Source organism: Mustela lutreola, chromosome X, assembly GCF_030435805.1.
Source record: "Mustela lutreola isolate mMusLut2 chromosome X, mMusLut2.pri, whole genome shotgun sequence".
Lineage (NCBI taxonomy): Eukaryota > Metazoa > Chordata > Mammalia > Carnivora > Mustelidae > Mustela > Mustela lutreola.
In genome coordinates, this window is record NC_081308.1 from 106036705 (window position 1) to 106060663 (window position 23959).

At 36.3% G+C, this 23959-nt stretch overlaps 1 protein-coding gene and 1 pseudogene across 17 annotated transcripts in view; one reads left to right on the top strand and one right to left on the bottom strand.

Annotated features, from left to right (window-relative positions):
- The first annotated feature begins 222 nt into the window (after nucleotides 1-222).
- LOC131821051 (tyrosine-protein kinase Fer-like) lies at nucleotides 223-10660 on the top strand (annotated as a pseudogene).
- The window catches only part of THOC2 (THO complex subunit 2), a 113269-nt gene continuing 96881 nt past the window's right edge, over nucleotides 7572-23959 (bottom strand). For 8 of the 17 annotated variants that reach the window (XM_059158564.1, XM_059158563.1, XM_059158558.1 and 5 more), the window contains exons 34-39: nucleotides 19199-19336; nucleotides 18783-18852; nucleotides 18543-18700; nucleotides 16429-16505; nucleotides 15902-15947; nucleotides 7572-10477 (exon numbers count right to left, since the gene is read on the bottom strand). In XM_059158564.1, the coding sequence (XP_059014547.1) occupies nucleotides 15920-15947; nucleotides 16429-16505; nucleotides 18543-18700; nucleotides 18783-18852; nucleotides 19199-19336 (471 nt within the window). In that variant the 3' untranslated portion in view covers nucleotides 7572-10477; nucleotides 15902-15919. The other 9 variants (XM_059158557.1, XM_059158555.1, XM_059158553.1 and 6 more) reach the window with 9 other exon arrangements.

Genomic DNA, 23959 nt, shown 5'->3' on the forward strand with positions numbered 1-23959 from the left:
AGCAGCAAATACGAAAACCAGAAGCTTAACTTCACAAACCGGTACAAGATAAAACCACCAACTGGGCCAGGTCCCTTTGGGCAATACTCCCATCTCTCCTTTCACCTTCAAGGAGCCATCCAAGCTGCCCACCGTGGTACTCCCCCAGCATCAGGTTGCGTCCCTTTCTCTGACTTTTACCTAAAAAAAAATTATCAATGTTTTCCTAGGGAATACGGGAGCATGATGGGGTCATCCGAAATAATTTGTGCTTCAGTGCTCGTGAGAAAATTGACCGCTCCCATAATGACTTTCTTAATGGATATGCACATCTCCAAAAGTTCCTATAAAATCCTTAATTGTGAAAATTCCACACACCACAGCTGGCCAGTAGCGAAGAGATATTTTGGAATCAGGGCCTTTCAGTGCCCAAACTACTCCTGTAGACGACTACCTAACTCACCTGTGTATGTACATAATAGCTCCAGAACCGAAAACCTTTGCAGAGTTCACATCCTAAGGAGTTCTCTGTCCTTTGATTTAAAAAAATTACTGAGCTCTACATAAATATGTGCCAAGCATCAATGTAATAAACTGTCTCACTTGGGGCACCTGAGTGGCTCACTTGGTCGAGCTTCTAATGTTGCCTCGGGTCATGATCTCAGGGTCCTGGGATGCGTGGGTGGCTCAGTTGTTAAGTGTCTGCCTTTGGCTCAGGTCATGATCCCAGGGCCCTGGGATCAAGTCCCACATCGGGCTCCCTGCTCAGCGGGAAGCCTGATTCTCCCTTTGCCTGCCACCTCCCCCCACCCACCCCACTTATGCCTTCTCTGTCATAGATAAATAAAATCTTTTTTAAAAAAATGATCTCAGTGTCCTGGGATCGAGCCTCCCTTCAGGCTCTGCACCCAGTGTAGAGTCTACTTGTCCCTCTCCCTCTGCTCCTCGCCCTGCTTGTGCACACACTCTCCCTCAAACAAATAAATCTTTTAAAATATTATCTCATTTAATCCCTAGGAGTACCTTATGAAATGGCTGTTATTATTAGCCTCATTTTACCAATGAGGAAACTGAAGGACCATCCACCTAAAAGAAGGCAGGGAAAAAAGGAAGATATGATGGGACAAATAGAAAATATATAGCAAGATGTCAGATTTAAATATGATCATATCAATAATGACATTAAATGCATTGTCTATATACCCCAATTAAAAGGCAGAGATTGTTGGGGCACCTGGCTGACTCAGTTGGTAGAGCATACAACTTTTGATCTCAGGTCATGAGTTTGAGCCCCATGCTGGCAGGAAGATCACAGATTGATAGATAGACAGAAAGACACACACAGATAGATGTGCCTGGGAGGTGCAGTCAGTTGGGTGTTTGACTCTTAATTTCTGCTCAGGTCATAATCTTGGGGTCATGGGATAGGGCCTCACATCAGGCTCCCTGCTTGGCAGGGAGTCTGCTTGAGATTCTCTAGCTCTCCCTCCTTCCCTTCCCCCTTCACACATGCATGCTTTCTCTCTCTCTCATAATAAATAAACTAACCTTAATTATTTTTTTAAAGGCAGAGACTGTCAACTTGGATTAATAAGCAAGAAATCTACTTTCAATATTTAAAAAAAAAGAATGGAAAAAATATACCCTGAAAATTGAATCAGAAGAAAGCTAGAGGGTGCCTGAGTGGCTCAGATGTTTAAGTGTCTGTCTTCAGCTCAGGTCATGATCCTGGAGTCCTGGGATCGAGTCCTGCATCAGGCTCCCTGCTTGGTGGGGAGCCTGCTTCTCCCTCTCTCTCTACTGCTCCCCTGCTTGTGCTCTTTCTCTCTCTCAAATAAACAAATAAAATCTTAAAAAAAAAAAGAAAGCTAGGCAAACATTAATTTTGACATGAATTTTAAAATAAGGAATATTATCAGAAATAAAGAAGAATATTTCATTTTGATAAAGGGGTCAATTCACCAACAGTATATAATCCCAAATATGCATGCACCTAATCACAAGGTTTCAAAATACATGAAACAAAAACTGACAAAACCAAAACATGAAATAAGATAAATCCACAATTATAATTATAAATTACAATACACCTCTCTCAATAACTGGCAGACCAAGCAGACAGAAAATCAGCAAGGACACAGAAGATTTGGAACACCACTAACCAACTTAACCTAATTGGCATTTATAGACTACATCCAACAAAAATGGAATACACATTATTTTCAAGTGTACACTGAATATTCAGCATGGTAGACCAGCTATTGTGCCATAAAATAAGCCTCAGTAAATGCAAGAGAATTTAAATAATCCAAAGTATGTTCTTTGATCCATAGAACCAAACTAGGTATCAATAACAGAAGGGTATCTGGGAAATTTTGCAAATATTTGGAAATTAAAACACTTCTAAATAACACATGGGTCAAAGAATAAATCATAAGTTGGAAAACATTTTGAGCTGAATGGAAACGAAAATACCACATATTAAAATTGTGGGATGCAGCCAGAGCAGTGGTTAGGGAGAAATTTATAGAACTGAATTATTAAAAACTTATGCAACCCCCTCCCACAAACATCAGGATATAATGCAAGGAAAAGTAAGGAATGGAGAACAAAACCCAGCCCTGAACACAACCATAGAAAAGTCAATCACTGCAGATGAAAAGTTAAAGGTTCTTGAAAGTACAATTAGTTATCAAAAGCAGCTCTGAACTCCAAACATCTTACCTTAGTAGTTGATTCTTGTTGACAACATATGTCTAGGTTAACAAGAGGTTAGATCCAGGAAGGTCACTGAAGGTAGGCTAGAGAAGGCAGGGGGTCAGAGTGAGCAAGAGCAGCATGGGCTAGCAGAGTTGATGAACTCTGATCCCAGGAAAGAGGCTGTTGCTCTTACCTTTAAAATACTTCTTGCCAAAGATGAGTTTTCCCTGGAGCCTAATACTTACTACCCTCAGAAATAAGAACCCTCTGAATGGGTTCTGTTTCTACTTGAGGCGAGAACAGAGATGGGGCACCTGAGTGGCTCAGTGGGTTAAAACCTATGCCTTAGGCTCAGGTTATGATCCCAGGGTTCTCCTGGGTTAGCGTCGGGTTCTCTGCTCAGCCGGGAGCCTGCTTCCCTTCCTCTCTCGCTGCCTACTTGTGATCTCTGTCTGTCAGATAAATAAATAAAATCTTTAAAAAAAAAAAAAAGAGGTAAGAACAGAGATGTCAGGATTGCAGGCTGGTTAAACTCTGTAATTCCCAAATATTGTCCTTACATTACAATCACCTGAGGAACTATGTTAAAAAATATTCCAGGCCTCCACCCCAAAATAATCTAATTCAGTATATTTGGAAATGTGGAACCTCAAGTTTCCCAATTAATTCTAATCCTGATGATTCCATTTGTGAACTACTTGTATAAATATTATTACTATTATCACTAGTAATATTAGCAATAAATATTATCACTATATATCACTAATAATATTAGCAATAAAAATTGCTAACAGTTACTGAGTACCTGTCACTACTAGGTCTTCTTTATGTGCCTTAATGTATTGTTAGATTTAATTCATTAACAAAAGGGCACTGTGAAGACCACGTGAGGAAGTTTAAGTGGAGCTCATCCCCACTCAGAGGAAACAGATAAGAGAAATCATCTTGACACAAAGGTAGTAACTTTTCAATTACCTGTAAAGATACGAAAAATGTGATTAACACTGATTGATTAAAGCAATAAAAGATTGGTGATGTCAGACTCAGTCATGAATAAAGACCAAAAAAAGGCAAAAGTCTTGAGGCAGCATGGGATAGTATCAAAGAGGAAGTATTTGCCTTTCAGGTATGATCCAATCCTGTGCTAGCAGAATGGGTTGGCTTCAAGGATTCTGCACTATACCAAAAATGGGTCTGAATTCCAAGTTCAACATTCTCTCACCTGATAGAATGGCTTCCTGACCATCCAATCCTTCCTGAAGTCTTCCCAAATCAACCAATTGAGAGCAAGTCTTCCTAAATCACACCTAGTCTGAGGTCATTCTTACCCTGAGTACTCACCATCATCTTAAAATGTAACAGGACCCCAGTTGCATGTGATATGAATACCTTACTCATTTTACATTTCATTTCCTGCTTGTATCTTGTAAGCATGATCTTTTCTCTATTATTGGTGTCCTGGATGGATCAATCATCCTGGAAAGTGCAAAAGGTTTCTGCATAACAGTAACTAGCAGTGGCATATCTAATTACACTTCATAAATGTACTTTGATAATGATGATCTGTGTAACCCTAGGAGATAAGTATCCTAACAGACTGCATGAAATCAGGATCATGAAGGACTTGAATATAGTACAATAATATCATTCCAGTTAAAATGTGGGAACATGGGTGATAGTAGCTCTTTTCAGTTTGATATTCAAATCCAAGGACATCTAGCTGTCATATGACAAAAATCAGAGGTTTTAAGCTGGAGATTAAGTACCAGGTCATTTTCTAGCTCCTATCCCTTAAATAAAGGCTACTTCTGACTTGCAATGATGCCATTTATGTGCCCTGTGTTCAAAATCTTCCTTTCTTCTTCCACTAAACACCTCCATTTAACAACACATCAAAGGAATTAAGCTTTGTTAGCCTGATTGATGTGGTCATTAGAACTTAAAACAGTACCTAAGAATCAGAAATAAAAAGCAATTATTCTTACACTAATACAGATCTTCTCAGGTTGTCACACTTCCTTCAGTCACATTTCCAATGCAAATATTAATTTGCATTTATAAATACAACAATCTGTATGCAACTAGCATGAATTAGCATCTCTTAAGCAGCTCCTCTTTTTCTTCTCAGCTCTAGGCCCAGTAAAATCTTTGGCCCTGACAATGTCTCCAGAAATGTTACTTCAATTAAAAAAAAAAAATTTAAACCATGCTTCTGATAAGTGATAAGACAGAACATTAAGTGGCTCTAATATTATAAGCTCCATTCTACCTAAAAGGCAGCCTTAGAGATCAGTATCCATAAAAACAAAATACCAAAGGCCAGGCACAGCTTTTAAACTAATGAGATCTTACTTGTATCATGGAAATCAAACTACGGTCATATGAATTTCCTGATCTTTACAAACATGCTTGTGAAAAGTAAGGCCATCATAAATCCTAGTTTAGAAAACCTGCCCTGAATAATCAAAAACGTTTTCCTGGACGAACCAAATCATCAGAGACCTGGGTGCCTGGACCACATATTTTGGTGTCCTTGTAGAAATACACTCACCAGTATGAGTTGAGGTGTTGGCCATCATCTAATATTTAGGGCGACAAGATACAACCCTTTTCGTTTTGTTTACTAGAAAGGCAGGGTTTTTTTCTTACATGAATGCAAAGGAAAGTTTCTTTTGGGCTACATTACCAGAAAATGTTCTTCCCCATGACTAGCTTTTTATTTCATGGACACTGTAATTCCTAACTAAGAAATCACACCTTCTCTGTGTGGCCTATCAGGTTTCTCAGAACTGATATATCGCCCAGGTGTACACAACATTTTAGGGTGTTAAATTCATTTTAGGTATTAATTTCACCCAATCAAATGTTCTCATTTACTTCTTAAATACTGTACAGTATGTTTTTTCATAAATCCTTTTTGGAACATGGCAGGGTAGAAATAAAACAATTACACAATTGCTGGAAAAAAAAATAAGGCTGCTAGAAATTTCCATTTGTCTAAGCTGCTTCCAGACTAAGGTGCTTCCAGGAAATAGAAAATAGCCATGTAGCATGGACCAGTGATTTTCCAACAATAAACTACAAATCACTTGTATAATGACAAAGCAAGATACTCTAACTTTTGCCCCTACCATTTAAGACAACACAGATGGACAGACGACTGTCTTCCAACTTCTCACCAGCTCAAGAGAGACAGGTCCAGGGTTATTTGTATGTGTTTATATACAGTTCTTTGGATCAAGACCCAGAAAAAAAACTTGCCAACTTAAAAGTTTTTTGAGAACTGAAAGCTAGAAAAACACACATTCCACAAAAATTTCAGTGGGGGGTGGTGGTGGTCCTATAGATATCCTCCATTTATGATCCTAAAGGTAAGAACTCCTTTCTAAAAGATGGCAAGCTTAAGACACCAGTCACTACAGCTCAGATCCTAGTTCCTGAGAGAGAAATCCTGTATTACATGATTTTCATGTAAAAGGCTCAAAACTTGGGGGGTGGAGTGATTAGGGATGGCACCTGCTCGTATTATTTAGTAATAAAATATTCATAGTATGGTAACTGCCTCAAAATATTCTGCTTTGCACCTCTTCATTCTACATGATCCCTCTATATAGAGAACAATAAACTCTGCCCCACCCAGATTTAGATTTCCTAGGAGGACCTCCCTCCATCCAACATTATTTGTTTGCCTTCATTGACTAGAATGGAAGTTACAAGGGTAGCAGGGACTTTGTATTGCTCAAGGATGTACCTCTAGTGCATAAGAGACACTCAAATTTTTTTTCAAATATTTTTAAAATAAATATTCTCTAGGAGGCTCTACAGCTGTTTTTTGTCAATGTAATTCTACTAGAACTCATTCATACTTATTCATTTATGGATCACCTATGGCTGCTTTCATGCTATAATGGCAGAGCCCAGTTCCAACAGGGTACAAACAGCCCATAAAGTCTCAAATATTTACTATCCAGTCCTTTACAGAAATAGTTTGCTGACCCCCAATAGCACTCATTCGGCCCTTATCTCAAGCTAGACTGGAAGCACCCCAGGTACAGGAATTAGGTCTTAATACCCCATTGTACCTAGAGCAGAGTAGATGCTTAAAAATAGTTATCACTACACAAATACAGATTTCCTACTTCCAACATAAATTATTTTTGCACAGTTAAATACAAAGTTAGTATTTTCCATCCTCAATGCATTTCTAGCAAGGATACAACCAAAGTTCACCTGTGTTCAATTAATTTGAGGGACAAGGAGAATAGATCCTGATCCTAAGCAAGTAGTGATCTTTCTGGTTCAAACTCATAATCATGTATTCTTTAAAATGTGAATGCAACATAACTGGAGAGCTCCTCCCTGCTATATTTCAGATAAATGATTCTGAGGTGAACCATAGCTATTTTCTCAATGTCAAAATCATTTTAACAATGCGTAATTTCTTTTTATGCCAGGCACATTACGGGTGCTCAATAGTCACTGAATGGATCATTCTCCCATAATTACTGTGTTCATCAATTTTTGCAAATTACAATTACCTGAAAAGGGGCATCAAGATTTATATCCCTATGCCAATTCTCAAATATGCTCAGCATTTCTCAATCCTTTAAAAAAATTATAGCCTTGTCATTCTCTAAAAAAAAAAAAAAATTTAATTTGCATAGATATCATCAGTTCCAAAGAATTAAAGAGTAAATGGATAATTTTAGGCATGATTACAACCCACTGTTTACCCCAGGTGCAGAGGTTAACAAGTAAGATTTTTTCATATTATTGGATGAGATATCATTTGAAAACACTGTAGATCAGACTAAGAAATGAAAAAGGCTAGGAGCCTTACTAAACTATCTTCACTAAGTTATTGTGAATAAGCAACAATATACACAATGATATACAATCATTTGAGAAAACTATTGTTTATTTAGAAAAAAGGTTACACTGGTAGAATTCAGTAGATAAAAAAATTTTCTTTTAAAAATGTCACTGTGAAACTTTTCCAGACGAAAGTTCAGCAATACAAAGCTTCTGTAGCTGTAGAATTAAAACACAATTAACTTTTGGTTCCCTCCCCCCCCCCCCAGATTTGTCTAACATAATTACAAGAAAAAATGGCAAGGGACAAGTGAATGCTGGTACCTTTTTCTTTTTTTAAACAGGTTTTAATGTTGTACATGTACTATATAAAATGATTCCTAAGCATTGCATAAGACACTGCTCCCACTTCGTTTTTAGTGACTAATATTAAAAACAGGCCAAATAATTAAAACTGAGTTTTAAAATGAGGTAAATTCAAAATGGTTCAATAATTGTTTATTTTCAGTTTCAAACAATAAAAAGGAAGCATTTCATATTGAAAAAAAAAAACAAAACAACTAAACCCAGGCAATATTTAGTTATTAACCTAAAGTGAAATTCTGTACACATGTAACCTTATTTGCTTGTTGGGAACTGTATGCAGCACATTGTGCTAAAAATATGGAACAGTTAACACTTTCAGCCATTTACTGAAAATAAACATGTAGAAACTAAGCAACAAGTTAAATACAGTAATGCACAACTCAACAATTTTAAGTTTTCGGCATGGAGCAATAAAGCAGATAACTGAATAACTTAAGAAGATGCAAATGGGCCCTCTTGATTCATAATTCTCGGCAATCTACTCAGGAAAATTAATTTCTGGTCACAGCTGAACAATTTCATTCCAATCTCACCTGAAAGAAACAAAGTGATTATATTGATAGATAAGAAAGGAAGAAGAGAGAAGGAAGGACACAGGGAAAAGAAAGGGGGGGGTGTTGTTATGGAAAGAAGGGGCAGAGAGAGGGAGAGAGGGAAGGAGAAACCAGGGAGGGAAGGAATGGAGGGGAGGAAAGAAGGAAAACAAGAAGGAAGGAAAGAAGGAAGATTTAAGAAACAAAGAAAAATCAATGAGTTCTATCAATAACAAAGGCTTGAATTAAGTCCCTAGATAAGAATGAAATATTTGTGTATTTCTCATCACTTCCCCCTCTCAGAAACCATTAAAGATAGGCATGCTAGGAGGAGTTAAAAAAAAAAAAAAACCACTGAATATTTTGTCTGTGAGAGAGGGAGAAGTTGGGGAGGGGAGGGGAGGATAAAATGAAAGAGAAACAAGAAAATATTCCACAGGGGCAAGCAATAGCTTGTCAAACGTAAACAGAACACAGAGCAATGAAAAGGAACCAATTTTACATGATCAACAAAAAAAAAGAAAAATGACATCACATTTTTCACAAGGACACAATTTTAATAGTGACTTATATTAAGATGCAATGTCTGCTAAATTATAAAAATTGCTTTAAAAATATATTGACTTAATTATACTCATTTCCTTTCCTTTATGTACTGACATTTTCAAATACTGCATACTGAAATAAATTCAAAACATGATCATTACAACATGTGGCAAATAACTTCGTATCTGCCTAACATTGTTCTCATTCAAAATTTTAAACTAATGCTTAAAGCATTAAACTTTATTGACGAAAATACTACATACACATATTTCATAAAACCAGAGCTAGAAGGGCCTTGGGAAGTAATCACACTTGCATGAAATGCTGGCAAATAATTTACACATCATTTCTATACAGCATTCTGTTCACACCATGTATAACCTTGACATTACCAATTATTAACTGTGGATACACTAATGTTGAGCTTACAATTTTCATACTTAAAAATCATTTTTCCTGTCCATCACTGATGAATGGATAAACAAAATGTGGTACACATTCATACAATGGAGCATTACTCGGTTATAAAAAGAAATGAAGTTCTGATACATGCTATAACATGGATGAACCTTGAAAACATGATGCTAAGTGAAAGAAGCCAGATACAAAAGGCCACATATTGCATGATTCCATTTTTATGAAATGTCCAAAACAGGTAAATCCACAGAAACAGAAAGTACATTAGTTGTTTCCAGGGGAGGGGAAGGAATAACTGGGAGCGGCTGCTAATACGTATGGGGTCTCTTTTGGGGTTGATGGAAATGTTCTGGAATTAGTGGTGATGGCTATTAACATAGTGAATATATTAAAAACCACTTTAAAATTGCAAAATTTGTTATGTAAATTTTATCTCAAGTTTTTAAATTGCAAAAGCAAAAGAAAAAGGAAAGTGTTGCAATAGAGTATCATGATTTCAGTATTGCCATAACTAGAATAAGAAATGGGGGTCTCAATCATGATGATATCACAGTAGAATTACTGGGCAAGGGAACTTTTGCTGACATACTTAAGGGCACATTAAGGGATAAAACTGCTGTTGCCATTAAAACATGTAAAGATGATCTTTCCCAGGAACTGAAATTAAAATTTTTACAAGAAGCCAAAATCCTCAAGCAATATAACCATCCCGATATTGTCAAACTTATAGTTCGCACACAAATACAGCCTATCTATATCATTAAGAACTGGTTCCAGGAGGCGATTTCCTCTCCTTTCTGAGAAAGAAGGATGAACTAAAACAGTTAGTGAAATTTTCATTAGATGCTGCTTCTGGATGGCGAATCTCGGGTAAAAATTGTATACACAAGGACCTTGCTGCAAGAAACTGCCTGGAGGTGAAAATAATGTTCTGAAAATCAGTGACTTTGGAATGTCTCGTCAAGAGGATGGTGGTGTATATTCATCTTCTGACTTAAAGCAGATTCCCATTAAATGGACAGCACCAGAAGCTCTTAATTATGGGAGATATCGTTCTGAGAGTGACGCATGGAGCTTTGGCATCCTCCTCTGGGAGACCTTCAGCTTAGGGGTCTGTCCATACCCTGGAATGACAAATCAGCAGGCACAAGAGCAAGTGGAAAGAAGATACTGGATGTCAGTCTCTCAGCAGTGTCCAGAGCGTATTTACCAATACAATGTTGAAGTGTTGGGATTACAAACTTGAAAACCGCCCCAACTTCAGTGAACTTCAGAAAGAACTGCCATCAAGAAGAAAAGTCATGTAGTGATGAAACAGTGCCAAACTCAGCCTTCAGGACTCTATCTTCCAGCAGAGTAATTATTTTCTTCTCATTAACAATGCGTTTATACCACATTACCTGAAACATTCTCCTAAGGTTATTGTTTTCTTAATTATTTTTTTAAATATGTGCCACTCTAACAATTGTAAATAGGAAAGCACAGGTGCCAAATCCAAGAGATAACACAGATCTTTTTCATACTTAGGACTGCTGAGTTTCACAGGGCTTCTACTTCAGGCTGGGTCAGAGCTGGCTGTCCTACATCCTAGACATCTCTCCTCTGTCAGTGCTATCAACTGCACTGGTAATACTGTGCTTGCAGAGAGACAAGATTACCTTTAAAAACATCACCTTCTACTAGGTATTATCTGGCTGGGCAGGACATCCTGAGGTTTTCGTCCTCCCTCCCCCAATCCCCCCCCCCTACCCGCCTAGAAATTGGCCCTGTTGTATTAGTAAAGTTGCAATTTCCCTAGTTCTACCATACCCTCCTTCTGGGCATCAGAAAACTATGCACGAAATGCCCTTGAAGAGCATGCTCTCAGAGCTGAGGCAGCTAGTTTTAAATGATGTTACTTTATACAGAGCTGTGACAGCAAGAAGCAAGTCTGAAAAGTAGAGTGGTCTGGAGAAAAGAAAAGCTAGACCACTGACCAAAATAGAGAAGCAAAGCAAATATAAATTCAGTCTTCTTATCCAAGGTATGCCCTTATAAACAAACACATATTCTAATTTTATGATCAAATTCACCAAAAAGATCCTAAGAAATGTTTCAACACACACAATTTTTTTAGAGAAACTAGAAAACACAGGCCCACAGAATTAATAAGATTGCTTTGGGTTAAGTGTCTTCACCTCAAAGGAGGCATCTGAGAATCTGGTTCCCTTCATTTCTACCAGTTTCTGAATTTATCAGGATTTTGTGATCCTATTACACACACACACACACACACACACACACACACACACACACACACAAACACACAGCAGAAAGGCATATATGGATGAAGCTGACAGTTAAAAAAGTCAAATGAACATTTATGAAGAAGAAAGTAGATATAGGAGAAGATATAGGTATAGTAGATATAGGGATAGCCATCTTAATTCCACTTTACTCCACCATTTACTCTCCTTATACTACTGCTACCTAGGAGTTCTTATCATAGTAAACATACTTCCTGAGATGGTCCATGTAGATAAATATAACAAAGAATTAAAACTGGGATTCTGTTGAACTCAATCTTAGCAGACCTACGGGTCCCTCTCAGGATAAAAGCATAGGAATAAGGGATAGTCATACTCAGGGATAAATGTGGCATGGGAGCCCTCTTCTAGGTGCTCATGCCTAAATCCTAATAAAAACAGCACAGCACCTAGTGAATATTTGGTCCACCCTATGTGAGAGAAAGAAAAGAGAAAATTCCTCCTATTCTGTCCAACTTTTTGGTAACCTATGAATATCAGTGCAAAGAATGCACACCCACTGAAGAGTATAAATGATGGAAATGAAGAGAAAAATAGTTTGTGTCTATCATTTCAATCTCCTAACAAAACTTTTGAATGCATTTAATGATTACTACATACAGACCTAAATGAAAGCAAAATAAACCCGCCCTCAAAAATATGTTGTAACATACAAAGCAAACTCTTCTTAAACAGGATACTACCAAATGCTAGCAGTGAACTTTGAAGGCAAAAAAAAGTCCAGTGCTCTTTCTCATCAATCCCAAAGAGATATACATAATACTTCTGCACATAGCTCTCTCCCTGTAGAGTTAACTGAGTATCTGAAACATAGCAGGCAATAAAGAAAAATACCTGGTTGTTTGATTAAAAGGAAAGGATGAAGTTTCTGCCTTCAACAAGATCACAATCTAAGGAGAGGGATATGTAACATACTCATATATTACATAGGAATCTGTGACTGAGATTCTGTAGGCAAGCTGCCCACATATAAGCAATGGGAAACTAAGAAAGAAACTTAACTGAACACTCCCCACTCCACAACGGGTATTACCAGGACCTAGGACTGCGCTTCACCATGGTGACACATTCTTAAGATAAGCAATCTTTGAGCACGTAAGAGGTCAAGTATGGACTGAAGAAAAAAGGTTCAGAACAGGAACTGCAAAATCAGTTGTTTACAGAGGCTAGTATATAATGTAAACAAATGAAGTAAGCTGGGTGGGGACTGACTGAGGTAACTATTAAATTAAAAAAGACCCATTCTCTATGTAAGGGGGGCAGCACCTAGGGTGCCCAGCTGATTGTTACCATGCAGAAATTGGACACAGAGTTGCCAGATGTTCCAATTCTTCAAGAGAAACTGAAATTTGGACTTTATCATATTGATTAAAACAAAGTTAAATATTATGTGAGGCCAAGAAAGTACATTTAACAGGCCACATTCTGCCCAGGGGCTGAGAGTTTGTCCTTGGGCAGAATGTGGTTTAAAGGATAAAAGAATTAGGTTACACCTATGATACTGGAGGTGAGAAAAGGACCTGTAAAACAGATTAGGCCTCATTGGAGCAGAGGATTAGAACATGAATGTAGTATACCACAAATACATATGGGTAGGATAGAGCTTAACTGCTAATGTTCTTTGAAATCAAGAATCAAAGTAAAAGAAGACTGAGCTTCTCAGTCTGGGAGCCAAGTCTCAGTACAGCATCTGGTTCACAAAAGGACTCTCAAAAGTTAGCTAAAACCTGACACTCAACATAGGACCACACATATCAAATTAAAATTGAGATGCTAAAGGAACCTGGTTTGAAGAGAAAAATTTCAATTGGCAGGAGTTTTTAGAGATCAAACTAGGGGAAAAAGTTAAAGGCACAGCAACTAGTAGTGTTCAAGAGACTAACTCAAGGAGAGGAAAGATCAATCTGGACAAAAACGTTAGCAATAATAAGTAACAGAAGATTTAGAGAACAAGGAGAAAGGATTTTACAACTAAAAATCATGAGATAGGAAAAGACAACAGAAGACTTTGGAAGCAATCTAATCTGGGTCACATTTATATATTATATTTTCTTATCTCTAATGTGATCATTTTAATTTTCCTGAAATCAGGGCAATATTTACAAATCAATGTCATTTCCCTATCCACTCTTCTCAAAAAAAATAAGTTCTAGAAAGCAACAGTGGATCTTACAATTAATAACATCTCTGAATCATGGAAATGTGACATTATGCGGCAGCTCTCTTTTATGTAGAATGTAAAATAACTTAAAAAGGGAGCAGCAGATTTGAAGTAGCCTAAAGGTAAATGGTGCCAATCAGAAATGATGAGATTTCTAAAGGATCAAGAAGAACAAGAGAAAGACCTGACCAATCCTAGAATGTACCCAAATAGAAGGAGGCAGCCAGAACAGCCAGAAAAAGGAAAAATCAACCAGAGCCTCAAAAAAATTAAGAGTCTACCCAAGGATAAAGTACAGGACGTGGTTGTCAGGAAAAAATTTAACAGTATGAACATCAAGCCAAATATATCTGAAAAGGATATCTGAATTGAGAAGGTTTGCTACAAGACCACTAATCTAACATTTAATACCCAAACCAGTCTTTTCATGTCTTTGGTCCTGAAAGTTTATCCAAAGAGGTAAAATACAAATCCATGGCCCATGTGAATAAGAACTCAAAAGAAATCTGTAGTAAAACCTTCACATACTGAAAAATAATATTTAGGTACTAAGTAAAGAGAGAATATATAAAATCACAATGAAAGTGGTCAGTCACAATGATTGACCCATTCCTAATAAAGATGTACGTAGTAAGTTTTTTGCTTTCTTTAATAAGGAGACCACGTGAAAGCAAGAAGTAAAAAGCAAAATGCCAAAATAAAAGAAAGTAAAGTGAAGAATAAAAAAAAGGAGATGAGTTTATAGTTTGCTAGGGAAGAGAGCTAGTTTGCTAGAACTGAGGAATGGGCAATCTTTCTAAAGGTTTTCAAGAAAACCTACTAAATTCTAAGTGTTCTCTCATAATTCTCATTTAGCCTATTCTACTACTTAGATAACAAGCAGAGAATAACAAAAATGAAAAGGCACACACCACTTGTTAGGACATTACCCAGGTGGCCTGTTCTGCAGTCAAAATAAATGGGACAAAATCCATACCCTAACACTCATACCCTTACACAGAACGGGCTCTCACACATTTCTGACTCTTAATTCAACTGTAAATAGCTTTAGTTAACTCTCTGGTTTCATAAAAGCAGCACCAAATAATATTAGGGGGAGGGTGGAGATAGCAAGTATACTTTATATAGTATATAGAGGTGAATATAAAGTATACTTTATATCATTAAGAAATGATGGCTAATAAGGAAGCAAGAAAATGGGCTAAAAAAGAGTTGACAACTTCAAATACAGCCATCTCAATTAAATGTAGAGGGTAAATCATCCTATAAACCTCAATAATCGTAAAGCATCACCAAACAAGAGCTATTCAGATGACAATCTGAGTGCTCAAAAAAAACTATCTTAAGTTCTGAACACTCTCTTCACTAAAAGTGAACTACTGTACACATATAATTTATTTAAGATGGTTAGACACTTTAAATCTCATACAAGGTAGAATTACCTTGAAAATGAAGTTGCATATTTTAAATTCCAGAACGAAAAGCACAGACCATATTTTCTGGCCTTGCAAAACATGGCCTGTGGTAGCAAATGAGGCATAAAAACTTAGAACAAAAATTTCTGGATAACACATCTGCAGGAAAAGGCAAAAAGAGGAACAGAGAACACTAAAGGGCAAGAAAACCTTTGTTGTGAATATTGGCTCTGTCAGCTAATACCTCTGCTAGCCTCTTCAACTTAACCCCTCAGAGTCTCAAGCTCTTCACCTGTAAAGTGCAGATATCAGCACCACCCACAAGGCTATAGGTACTTAAAAAAAAAAAAGGTGATTAATTATCCAGAGAAGTTGGGAATGAGTGGTGAAGAGAAAGCCAGATGTTCTTAAATACATCTTGGTGCTAAAAAACACAAACAAACAAACAAACAAAAAAACCCTGCATGGCTAACAGCAAGCTTAAGATGAAAGCAGCTTAAAAATAACTGTGAATCTTGTTTTGCATCTGTACCTGAAGACCTGGTCATTAAGAGTTAGGTGTAAAATTCAAGTTGCACCTTGCAAAATGGATCTAGTTTCTTCAACATTATCAGACCTCGTTTCATATTTCTATCTTTAAATGAAAGGAGGTGAGAAAACACTCACCTTGATTGAAAGTCTTCATTATCTGTGCTTGTCCGAGGACTTATGAGTAGATGACAAATTAAGGGAAAACAACTTTGAAAAAAAAAAGGAATGGTGTCTCAATTTTTAGTGCAGTCCTTCAGTTTGCAGGCCTAATTGGCTCTGACCAGCCTGGTAGCCGCAACTTCCACCAGCTCTGCTCATCTGCTGCATCATCTTGCCCTTCTAATTCCCATGCCCCCGGCCCAAGGGACTCCCTGTTCCCTTTCTTCCTCTCAGTAGTAATACAACCAGAGAGAGAATCGAAATCCCTTGACGGCATAAAACCACCTCACAGTCACCACAGTAGTTTAAAAAAAAAATGTATCAAGTTTCCCACTTCCGCATTTCGTACATTTGAGAGGGTTAATTGAAGAGACTATTTAAAAGCTAATAAAGCCCTTAAACTTTATTCAGACCACATACTACAAGGGTACAATTCTAAACATGACCAGTATCAAAGCTTTCCATTACACTGATTAAAAACTCCAATAAGATGAAAAGGATATTGTTTCTTCTCTTCCTTTCCTCCTGAACTGTCCCGTTTCTCTTTCTTTTCTATCTTTTCTTTATCATGCCTGGACTCCTATAAGGAATGGTGGAATTAGTTTGGGAAGGGAAAACCAAATATAAAAATCAGCTCCAAATCCCTTTGTATAACCCACCAGCCATACATTTTTCTTCAAAAACGTATTTAATGATACCAAAAGCACAAGCAACAAAAGAAAAAAATTGGACTTCGTCAAAAACAAAAACTTTCATGCATCAAAGAACACTAGCAAGAAAGTGAAAATACAATGTACAGAATGGGGGAAAATATTTGCAAATCATACATCTCATATGGGTCTAATATCTAGACTATATAAAGAAGTCTTACAACAGAGCAACAAAAAGACAGACAATCCAATTTAAAAATGGCCACAGCATCTAAACAGATTTCTCCCAAGAAGGTATACAAATGGCCAACAAACACATGAAAAGATGCTCAACATCATTAGTCATTAAGGAAATGCAAAATAAAACCACAATGAGATACCACTTCACACCCACTAGGATGGCTATAATAAAAAAAAATTTTAATAAAAATTTTTTAAAAAACAGAAAATAACAAGCGTTGGCAATGATTTAGAGAAACTGGCACCCTCATACATTGCTGGTGAAGGAGAAGCAGTCCAGCTACCATGGAAAAATTTGTTGGTTCCTCAAAAAGTTAAACATGGCATTATCATATAACCCAGAAATTCCACTCCTGGGTATACGCACAAGAGAACTAAAAACAGGTCTTCAAACAAACACTTCAGAGCAGCACACGAACATTCATAGCAGCACTATTCACAACAGCCAAAGGGAAACAACAAAAAAGTCCCATCAACTGACAAATGGATGAACAAATGTGGTATATGCATATAATGGAATATTATTCAGCCATAAAAAGAAATGGAAGTACTGATATATGCTACAGCATGGAAGAATCTCAAAATATTATGCTAAATGAAAGAAGTCAGACACAAAAGACCACGTTATTATGCGATTCCATTTACATAAAATATCCCAAACCAGTAAGCCCATAGAGACAGAAAGCAAATTAGTAGCTGACAGGAGCTAAAAGGAGAGGGAAATGGGGAATGACTGCTTAATGGGTATGGGGTTTCTCTCTGGGGTGATGATAATGTTTTGGAACTTGATAGACATAATGATTGCACAACACTGTAAATATACTAAATGCCACGGAATTGTACATTTTACAATGGCTATTTTTATGTTAATTTTACCTCAATTTAAAAACACTTATTTAAAAGGAGCAGCATCACTTTTAAAACATATAGAAATTTTTTTTTAAGTAGGCTCCATGCCCAGGATAGAGCCCAAAGCAGGGCTTGAATTCACAACCCTGAAATCAAGACCTGAGCTGAGATCAAGAGTCGGAAGCTTAACCGACTGAGCCACTCAGGCGCCCCAAAGCACAGAGAAATTTTAAAATGATTACCTTATAATTTTCCAAAACTGCTTTTAAGAACTATGACTATGTACAAAATAATGCTTTTGAAACACTTTATACCTTAGTAGTAATGACTTGCCTACTTTATGGCAGATGCATGAAATGTATTATGAATATCATCCATGAGTATCTAAGAAAATGCACATTATACTTAGTTTGAAAATCAAATACGAGTTACAAACACAAGTTTATTAGGAGAAAATGTTATAAAAATATTTTTAAAATCACAATTAATAAAGACTTTATGACAATGTAATGATCAGGGAGAAAGAATACACGTGACCATATTTTAATCTTATGAATGTAAAGAAACCAAAACACTGCTGGCAAGGAGGAATAAAAGAAAACACAAAAAGAAAGGGTAAAGGGTAAAGCTCAATGAATAGAAGCAGGTGGGGGTGGAATGGAGAGAAAAGGAATTTCAGAGATTAATTCTACTCCCTATAATTTTGGACCCAATTGGCTGGAATTTCCCCCAGATAACCCTCCCCCACTGCCTCCTCTTCCACCCTCAAATAATTAAGCAACGACTATTTGATTATCAAATTAACTCAGTATTTGCTAAATACTCAAGAGTCAATTTTTTAAGAAAAAGCCTTTTGTTCCACTGTTTCCCTAATTTACCTTTTTGCCACCGGAGGAGATTTTATCCATCTTTTCAGATTTAAAAGAATCGCCACCTTTTTCTTTGCCTGAAGACTTTGACTTATTTTTTTCCTTGTCTTTCTCATTTGGATAAGGAGACTCACATGGACTTTCACTTTTGTGTTTTGAAACCCCCACTAAAAGTATAAAAGAAAATCATGAAAGCCTCTTTCGGTTCAGTTTGACAACAGCTTTGAAAGCATTAATAATTCTACCTACTTGTTCCATTTTCCTCTTTTCGCCTCTTGGCTAAGTCCGGCGGCACTTCCCGGTCATTGTTTGAATGATCCTAGAACCAAGAATTGTGAACTACATTGATCAAGAGTTTATGTTTTTGTTTTAAAATATTACTTTTATACAAGGGCACAGCTAACTAGCATTGGAGAGTATTGTCAGTCCTTTCACATTGCAAAATGACATGAAAGACAAGCATAGCTGGGAGAGACTGTTAGGCTGAATGAAGATCCTTACTACTGTAGAAGATTCAATTCAAACACATTTTAGGGTGAAAATACCAGTTAAAACACCAAATATCAGCCTGCCATGCAACAAACCAGTACTTTAAAAAAGGCAAGGACACACTACCATACACAATATAATGACTTTTCCAAACTAGTTTTTAAAAAATTACAAACCCTTTTCCGTTCTTTCCTGTCCTTTTCATCTTTTTTCTCTCTTTCTCTGGATCTTTCCCTCGACTTGTCCAAGTCTTTCTTGTCCATTTCTCTCTCCTTACTCTTGGACAGTGGTGGAGGAGTATGATTAATGTAGAGCTGTTAAATTAAGGCAATATTACTAAAGATTATTAGTTTTCCAGTATCGGCATCATCTGCTTGATTCTTTATTTAATGAAAAGACAATTGGTAGTTAGACCCAAAGTCAAAACTGGTCAGCTGTCTGGATTACAAGAGGTGAAATAAAAGCATGGCACAAATTATGCAAAGACTTCAATTCTTGGCCTTACAAAAATTTTCATTTAAACTCAAGCAGTTCATTCCAGTCTTAAATGAGACTGAGACTTAATGGAGGCTTTTATAGCCCTATTGTATAAGCACCACTACAGGAGTCCATATGTGAAAAATAATGACTGAACTCTCTTACTGTTAAAAAAAAAAAAGATACAAACCTCTACACAATCAGGAAAATTTTAAATAGTTTTACCATCCACTTACAAGGCAACTGATGACAGTGTGCCAAAGTATAAAATAAAACCTCACCATGACTTTACTAATAAGTCTTCTTTGCCTCAGCATATACCATGCATACATTATCCTAAATTTTTTCGTAAATATAAAGGCTGCATATTCTCTACTTCTGAAAGCACTCCAATTTCTACCAAATAATCACAATGGGCTGCAAAATTTGTCTCACTGGTTCTAAGGATCTCAGAAAACCATGTGGTCACCTGAGGATGATTAAAAAAAAACTCAGAGACTCAAAAATGATGAACTGATATCTGCCTATTGTTTCAAAAGGCCCACAGACAATAAACAGCCAAAGATCAAAGATGTGCTACCTAAATAATTAAGAGACAACCTTAATAACTTACGCAAGTTGTAAATATGGAAATCTAGTATAAAAGAAAACATTAAGGAAGTAATCAGATACCTATCCTTATAGCATTTATAACTGTGCTACAAACTTATGTTCAATTTAAGACATTACAAGTAATAGGCAGCAGAATATGAAATATAACTCATTACATTAACTACATAATCCTAGATATACCTTAGGAATGAAAACAAATAGTGAGTCAAAAGCCAAATAGTTTAACATGAGGAAATCCTTTGTATTCAAAGGAATACATTAAAAAAAGACCATCAGTTTGAAAATTAAAGAAACACTTATTTTTTAACACCATCAAATATTTTCAATTCAGTTGGCTGAGAAATACTGCCATGGCAATGCAGAAGTAGATTCTTTAAAATGTCAATGTTTAAAAGTTGATGATCAACTGAAATAGACAAAATGTTTATTAACAACAAAGAGCAAAAGAATGAGAAACAGTCATAAAAGCACTTATCCAAATGGTACTCTTGCTGGGTCAATGCCCTATACAACACTTCAAGATTTTCTAATTGTGAGGTTTATTTATATCTTAAGTTAATATTACTTATGAAACTGATAAGACAAAAGAAATAATATATTCCTACAATACGCAAAGATTTCTCTAAGGGAAGTACTGCTTAATTCTCCTGATAAAAGAAAAAAGGGGGGTGTGATTACAAATAAGTACACACAAGCATACGCACACACACATGCACATACACACACACAGTACTCAAGAATGAAGTTTTTAATTGTGCCTAACTTCAATTCTGTATTGCAAGGAATTGGAAACTTATATATTCTAACTTTAGAAATGTACCTAATTCTATTCATTCTTCCTACCTTTCTAATAATAGTTCTGATCACAAGACTCTTTTCCACAGTAATAAGCAGTCTCTCAGTACCTACAGAATAAAATGCATACTCCTTAGCTTAGGTACTTCCAACCTCTTCACAATCTTTGTAGAATTATATCCTACTATGGGGCAACCCAATGCACTCTATGCTGTGGCTACCACTGGGTCCCTAACACTATCCTTTCCAGCAGTTCTCTTCACCAGAATGGTCACTCACATTTCTCTTAACCTCTTAAAATCCTACTAGGTTTCAAAGACAGCACAAAAGCCATCAGCACTTCAATTGTCTCTGAACTCTGCAACTCACTTTCAACTTACTTTCTGATGCATTCCTATATTTATTATTTTATATTAACCGTTTTTTGTGACAGGCATTTTCTATTAATTTCATGTCACTTATATTTGTCCATAACAGTTTCCAGTATGACATGGAAGCTTGTTTTTTCTACTTTAACACACTTCCTAGAGCCTTATACACAACCGAGTACTCAATACGTGTTTGCCAAACAAAATAAATGATTTGTTAAATTGATTGGCATATAATGTTGATGGATTTTGCTTTTGATTTGCTTTTATTCTTAACATTGGGATCAATAAGTCCAAAAACATGACTGATTTTCAAAATCTGTTAACACTACTATACTGACTTTATTAAGGCTACAGTATATAAAGATGGTCTCAATTATAGGTTTCCATTTGATTGTAAATCCTTGTTTTAAGATGATGAACAGAATTAAAACCTGAATTCTGTTTCAAGTGGTCACTGTTGCTCTCCTCAATTACAGAGAGGCATGGGTAAAGGGAAATGCTTTTCACACTTCATCAAATGTAGCTTCTAGGTTTGCTAGTTGAATACACGAGTGACCAAACTGGAAATACGCCAATTGGAAATTGGGGGTGGAAGGCAGACAGAAAAGATTTGGATATTAAGCTAGATTTTTCTCCCGTTAACAAATCCCACTTGAAAAGCTAAATCTATGTATTACTTTTACCATGGATTAGAAAGTAAAAATAATAATGCAATAAAAAAAGATCCCAGGGAAAAAGCATTAACTAAAAAATTAAAGCATAGAAACAATTTTATATGTACACAATTGACAACAGAACATGAAGAAAATAGACACAGATCATTCAAATCCTCTAAAAAGTAAAAAGCTACCCCAGAAACAGTGAGGGATATAGATGGTCAAGTTTAAAGATCACCCAAAGTCTGGTAATGTTTTTTTTTTCCTAAGACATTCATATGCTATTGAACCTTCCTAGACATATAAAAATGCAGACCAGTAATCTGTGGATACTTTACCAAACTCCAAAGGCTTAAGAGTTCATTTCAAATAGTTATAACACCTAATCATATCACCAAGTTAACTATACTGAGCCCTAAGGATCTGAAAAGTGGTATGAATCATGTGATTTTTACAAGTGCATTCAGCACCATTTTCAAAAATTTCTGGTTGAATATGGAATAAATCTATTGAATTTTAAATACCAGAAAATCACTATGTTTTTTCAAAGGGGGAATAAAGAGACTGACTTAAAGCATTATAATTTTAAAAACAAGGCAAACCCACTAAAGGAGTTAGGAACCCGTTTCAGCTACTGCTGAAATGGGTGCTAAGAATCAAGGGACCACAGCGCCTGGGTGGCTCAGTGGGTTAAAGCCTCTGCCTTCGGCTTAGGTCATGATCCCAGGGTCCGGAGATGGAGCCCCACATCGGGCTCTCTGCTCAGCAGGGAGCCTGCTTCCTCCTCTCTCTGACTGTCTCTCTGCCTACTTGTGATCTCTATCTGTCAAATAAATAAATTAAGTCTTAAAAAGAAAGAATCAAGGAACCTACATTTTTTTGCAATTTTTTTTTCATTCTGGTAAGAATACTTGAGGAACCTTAATTTCAGTCCAAGTTTTGGTACTACAAACAAGTTATGTGCCACTGGGAAAAGATCAAGAACTTTTTTAGTTTCTTATTTGTCCAAAAGACACTACCCTCCTGCCCTACCTACCTCACAGCACTGTTATGAGCATGAAATGAAATAACGTGTTTATCTCACATGTTTTATTTTCAAAAGGCTTTCACAAATGTAAGAAACCATAATTTTCATCACTGATGAGAAATTCCAGTTAACTGTAACAGCAGGTTTCAAACTGCTTCAAAGTATGTTTCAGGAAATAAATACTCCCCAGGTAACATTGTTAACCCATGAATTTAAAATAGCTCATACAAGCCACTGGTTTAAAACTGACATACACAGTCCCAAACTGGTTATGAAAACCAACTGTATTGCAATACATACTTAATTTAGCCAATAAAAAGTTTTACTTTAAAAGAAAGCATTCACACAGTACAGCTAATACTCTTTTGATTAATACAGTATATTCTAAAAACAATGCTACAATTTCAGGACAAAGGCACATTAGCTAACCTAAACTATTAAAAAATTAGTGCTTATTGCCCAATATCCACAGACATTTCATTATAAAACTACAGATCTAAAAGCAGTTTGTAATGTCAACTGCCTTTGTTTCAAAATTTCATTTTGTATTGGTCCACCAATAAGAGATAATACTTAGCAGATATAAGAGGAGGCAAAGTAGAAAATCAAAGTGAAAGAGGTACAAATTTTATAGTAAGTAGACAAAATAACATGAACAATGGACAATTCAACTACAATAATGAGGTGAACTCTGTAATAAGATACACAAACTGCACATTATTTTTAGAAGAATACTCAAGAAAGTAGAGTAATAGGCAAGAATTAATACTGGCATGTAAACACGATCATCAAGTTGAGTATTCCCCGCCAAGAGAATGATTAGTTGACATTAACCAGATTTCTTAATATTCTGCTACAACCACCAAAAAGGTAGCTCAGCAGAGGCAAGAGAAAGAGTTTTATGGACTGAGATGGGCTCAGTTTTTAGAACAGTATGTGAATGCATCAAATTCCTTTTCTGGTCTTTTGGGTTGTCTAAAAAAAGTCAGAAAACAACCT